The sequence below is a fragment of the Propithecus coquereli genome, unplaced genomic scaffold (assembly GCF_000956105.1).
Source record: "Propithecus coquereli isolate 6110/MARCELLA unplaced genomic scaffold, Pcoq_1.0 Scaffold66, whole genome shotgun sequence".
Lineage (NCBI taxonomy): Eukaryota > Metazoa > Chordata > Mammalia > Primates > Indriidae > Propithecus > Propithecus coquereli.
Genome location: NW_012152618.1, coordinates 10,628,753 through 10,634,108, shown reverse-complemented (window position 1 = coordinate 10,634,108; position 5,356 = coordinate 10,628,753). Strand labels below are relative to the sequence as shown.

Genomic DNA, 5,356 nt, shown 5'->3' with positions numbered 1-5,356 from the left:
TGTGTGTATTTTTGAGACAGGGTCTTGCTCTGTCACCCTCACTGGAGTGCAGTGGTGAGATCATAGTTAAGCCATAATTTTGTGGTGATTTGAACAACAATAAATCTTCAATGATTCCCACCTCCTGGTATCCATACCATTGTGAAGTCTCTTCCCATACTGAATAGGGCAGAATTGATGTAATAGGACAATGCAGAAATGACACTGTGTGACTTCTGAGGCTAAGTCATAAAGATATTGTGACCGCCATCTTTTTTTTTTTTTTTTTTTTTGCTTCTGCCGCTTTTGCCCCTTTTTCCGTCGCCCGCTTGGGGGCCGGCCCGGGCACGGCCGGCCCCACCCTGTTGCCCAGGCTAGAGTGCTGTGATGTCATCATAGCTCCCTGCAACCTCAAACTCCTGGGCTCAAGCGATCCTCCTGCCTCAGCCTCCCAAGTACCTGGAACTACAGGCCTGCGCCACCAAGCCCCACTAATTTTTTCTATTTTTAGTAGAGATGGGGTCTCACTCTTGCTCAGGCTATGACTTCCATCTTGCTCCCTCTGAGATCACTTCTTCTAGAAGAAGCCAGCAATAGTAACAGGAACACCCCAGGAGACTACAGACAGAGATGAGAAACAGGCCAAAATCTTAGTCTCCTGTATTAGCTTCCAATTGCTGCTGTAACATATTACCACAAATTTAGTGGCTTAAAACACCACAATTTTTTTTTTTTTTGCCACACAAACAGTTTATTACAGAAAAGAAAGAAACTATACAAAGTGAAAGTAAAGAAGGAAGCTACCCAAAGTGAAAATACATTCCAGAGAGAGGAATGGTCAGTCTCCACACTGGAGAAAGACAAAAACACCACAAGTTTATCTTACAGTTCTGTAGCTTAGAAGTCTGACAGGGTCTCACTGGGCTAAAATCAAGATGTAAATCGTTCTTTTCTTGTCACTCTAGGGGAGAATGTATTTCTTTGCCCTTTCCTGCTTCTAGAATCCACCTATTTATTAGCTCAGGGCTCATTCCTCCATCTTCAAAGCCAGCAACATTGTAGTTCTCTGTGTCTCTTCTGTGCTCACATCTCCCGGACTCTCTTCTGCCACCCTCTTTTACTTTTAAGGGCCTTTGTGATTACACGGGACCTAATCCAGCATAATCTCCCTGTTTTAAAATCATCAGACAAACTTAATTCCTTTGGTAACCTTAATTCCTTTTGCTATGTAACCTAACATATTCACAGGTTCCAAGGATTAGGACATGGACGTCTTTGGAGACCATTATTCTGTCTACAATACTCTCTGGAAGAAAACAGTAGATCTGAGTAGGACCAGCCAGAGAGGAAGGAGGGCCGACAGGAGAGTGAAATATCACAGAAGCCAGAGGAAGAGACAGTTCCCAGGAGGGAGTGCAAAACAGTGTCTGATGCTATTGGGAGGTTAAGTAAGGTAAAATCTGAAAAATAACCATTGGATTTAGCATCCTGGTGATACCAGCCACTAGGTGTCAGGGGAGTGCTGGGGGCAGGAACTGTTTTATGGTGTGGGCAGCAAGGAATAAGTAAGGAAGCAGAGGCTGAGACTGTAAAATCTTTCCAAAAACTTGAATGTGAAGGGGAAGATGGGATAATAGAGGAATGGTGGAGGGAGCTGATGAAGGAACTTTTTTTTTTTTTTAAGATAGGGTTTCCCTCTGTCACCCAGGCTGGAGTGTAGTGGCGCGATTAGAGCTCACTGCAGCCTCGAACTCTGATGAAGGAATTCTTGGTGAAGGGAGATTTGTTGCTGCTTCTGAGATGGGAAAGAGAAACAAATTTCAATGCAGTTGGCAGGGATGGAGAGGTTGGAGGTGTAGAAGAGGTAGGTCATCAGCAGATGGGATGTCTGTGAAGGAAAGTGCTCAGCTGGCCCACAGGAGGCTTGGATAGGAGGGATGACTGTTGAGTCCATCCAGGCTCGGGTTTTGCCAAGCGGGCGCCGCATAGTAGAAAGGTTGGGATACTGTCAAGGGTGTGGCCAAGGCAATAGCGCTGGGAATTTAAGGAAGAGAAGGAGAGGAAGACCGGCTGGCAGGAAGCACTGATGAGGCAGGAGGGAATGGCTGAGCAACCTGGGAGAACAGGAGGTTTTAGCCGCAATAGTGTCTGAAATAATTTCAGAGATGCTTGGTCCCTGAATGGCTCGCAGTATTCCCTGGACCCCCTGATCCGCTGGTCTCTAGGTCTTGGATGTTCCAATGCTTAGCACTGAGCTTAGCCTATACAGAGTCAGCATGAAACACTGCCACCCACATTAATGTCATTTTTAAAACTCTGGAGACTCCATTTCCCTTGCTGCCTTGCAGCCGCCGCGACTACAACTCCCGTCATGTCCGCCGGCCGCCTTGTCGGTGATCACCCACCCTCCCTTGACGCTTTACCAGTCCCAGCGTTCCTCGTTGTTTTCCTGCCTCGCCATCACGCCTGTTGAGTCCTAGACAACCAATTGGACCATGGAGTAGGAGGAGACCTGGCAGGCCAATCGCCCCAGCCACAGGGCCGGGGGTGGTGTGGCCATATCCTGTCCCGCCCCTGCTCCGTGGCTGGGGCTCTCCTCGCTGGCGCCTCGGGCGGGACCTGCAGATATGAGCACCACCTGGGGGAACCCCGGATGGGTGCGGCTGGCGCTCTGCCTGGCAGGCTTAGTGCTCTCTCTCTACGCGCTGCACGTGAAAGCGGCGCGCGCCCGGGACCGAGATTACCGCGCGCTCTGCGATGTGGGCACAGCCATCAGCTGTTCGCGCGTCTTCTCCTCCAGGTGCGCGCGGGAATGAAAGGCACGGGGCCTCAGGGACCAGATGTGCTTGGAGGCCAGGTTGCTAGACGATTCTAGAATCTGAAGTCGGGGTGCCCGGGGGACGGACGCTTGGGGGCTGGGCTGCTCCAGGGGGTGTTGCATATGGGCTGGGCAACTCAGAGATACTGGTGTTGCAGATAGGAGTGCAGGGGAGGGGGACAGACAGTGCTGGGGACTGGGGTTATTCTAGGGAATCGCAGGTGGATCCGATGCCAATGAATAACGGTGATGGGAAAAAAGAGGGAGGTAGGGTAGCACTTAGGGACCGATGGTGGTCTTAGGATGGCACCTGAGGGTTGGTGATAGCTGTGTCTGGGGACAAGGTGGCTAGGCCTGGCTGTGCTTGAAGGCCAGGGGTATCGAGGATGGAATACAGAGGAGAGTGGGTGGCTAGGGAGCTGGAGATCTGTGGGTCTCTAGGGCAAAGAGAATCTCCCCTGGGTTCCCAGGCTCTAGTAACTGTGTAAAACGGGGTCAACCCAGCCTTGCCATCTTTAAGAATTATAGAAGGCCTAGGATGAAAAGAGGGGCCTATGTATGGAGGAGCCATGGGGTCAGCCTTAGGGGATTGGGGACAATAGGGGCAGTGACATGGAAAGCTGACGTGGTCAAAGGTGCTAGGCACCAGGTCATCGACCCTTGGACTGGGGGGAGGGGGGAATGGGAATAGGGGAAGCCCAGGTGGCCTCCTGGAAGTCACCTTTCCAGGACTGGGTCCAGGGCACTAGGTCGACACTCCTAACCTGGGTCCCCTACCACAACCTCCACCAGGTGGGGCCGGGGCTTTGGGCTGGTAGAGCACGTGCTGGGACAGGACAGCGTCCTCAATCAATCCAACAGCATATACGGTTGCCTCTTCTACACACTACAGCTGTTGTTAGGTAAGTGGCCCCACCCCTTCATGACAGGCCTCTTCCCCCTTGGCCAGCCTAGCCCCACCCCACGCAGTCTTGGTGGCCCAGACAACTGCCAGCCAGCTAGCTGCTTATCACTGAGCATCCTGGGGGCGAGGAGGCAGGGTGGGATCTAACAGTCTTTCAGTTGGTTTAGATACTGTCAGAGGCTGAAGGGCCCTTAAAGACAACCTAGGACCGCAGTTTTGTGGAAAAGACTCAGAAATTCCTTTTTGAAGGGAATCCAAGGATGACCTGTCTTTCATCTCATGTAGAGCTCAACAGGAAAATACCTATTTGGTCCCAGGGATCACTGAACAGACAGGGGAACCAAGATCTTGGAGGGGCCTGGCAAAGCCTCTTGTCTTAGAGACTTTCCTAAGCAGCTCCTGCTGTCTGGGTGGCACCGTGAAATCAGAGCAGTATTTTAGAGCTGTCCAGTCCCTGAAGCCCATGCCTTACCCTTTTCTGCCTTGCAGGTTGCCTACGAGGACGCTGGGCCTCTATCCTGCTGGTGTTGAGTTCCTTGGTGTCTCTGGCTGGTTCTGTCTACCTGGCCTGGATCCTGTTCTTCGTGCTCTATGATTTCTGCATCGTTTGCATCACCACCTATGCCATCAATGTGGGCCTGATGTTGCTAAGTTTCCGGGCATTCCAAAAACCCCAGGACAAGGTTAAGGGGCACTGAGCCCTCAGCCCAAGCCAGGCTGACCTTGTCTGCTTTGCTTTGGCATGTAAACCTTGCCCAAGGGAGACATATCTGGGTCCCTAGAAGGCCTTCTAGATACGCCCCCCTGCCCTCCCCATTGCTATACTCAAACACAAGACAATGGATCAAGTGTGCCACACTCTCACCCTTTTTTCCACCCAGTGCCTCTGGTTCTGTCCTCAAGGGCTGGTTTCCAAAGCAGCTGCCATTGCTCGGGGAGGGAAAGTTCTGAGCAATAAAATTTCTTAAATAAATTGGCCAAGTCTGAACCATGTGTCTGCCAGGGATCCTGGTGTCGGGCCTCCCCAAGTGTTTGCCTTCTCTGGAACTGGGAAGGATGTGAGTCAGAGGGAGAGTTAGAAGGCCTGCTGGGAAGGGTGATTTATGGTTAGTCCCATCTCCGGTGTGGAGCCAGCAAGGCCTGGGGCATCCATCAGCCCCTACCCCCAGGAAACAGGCTGGCAGCTTGTTCCTGCTGCCCACAGGAGCCAGGCCTCCTTCCTCTCCTGGGAGGTCAAGCTGCCCTTCTGGTTCTGTACATGCTTGCTGGGAAGTTCTTCCTACAGTTGAACCTTAACCCTTCCAGCTGCTCTACCTACCATCCCAAGCCAGTCTTGGCAGCTCTGGAGGACCAGTGCCAGGTTGTGTTTTTTTTTTTTTTTTTTTTTTCTTTTCCTAACATGCACTGAGCATTTGCCCACATGCCAAGCACTGTTTAAGAACCTGTGTTAGATCCTAGCACTCTGGGAGGCCGAGGCAGGTGGATCGCTCAAGGTCAGGAGTTCGAGACCAGCGTTAACAAGAGCGAGACCCCCGTCTCTACTAAAAGATAGAAAGAAATGATCTAGACAACTAGAAATATATATATAGAGAAAAAAATTTGCCGGGCATGGTGGCTCATGCCTGTAGTCCCAGCTACTTGGGAGGCTGAGGCAG

The 5,356-nt window shown here is 51.4% G+C and overlaps 1 protein-coding gene across 2 annotated transcripts; it reads left to right on the top strand.

Moving 5' to 3' along the window:
- Window positions 1-2,401: 2,401 nt before the first annotated feature.
- VKORC1 (vitamin K epoxide reductase complex, subunit 1) lies at window positions 2,402-4,676 on the top strand. 2 transcript variants are annotated; one of them, XM_012660274.1, is made up of 3 exons: window positions 2,419-2,779; window positions 3,590-3,699; window positions 4,191-4,676. In XM_012660274.1, the coding sequence occupies exons 1-3, from the start codon at window positions 2,607-2,609 to the stop codon at window positions 4,397-4,399; spliced, it is 492 nt and encodes a 163-aa protein (XP_012515728.1). In that variant the 5' UTR covers window positions 2,419-2,606; the 3' UTR covers window positions 4,400-4,676. The 2 variants fall into 2 exon arrangements, with proteins under 2 accessions (XP_012515729.1, XP_012515728.1); XM_012660275.1 differs by lacking the exon at window positions 3,590-3,699 and having other exon boundaries at window positions 2,402-2,779; window positions 4,191-4,296.
- Window positions 4,677-5,356: the final 680 nt, after the last annotated feature.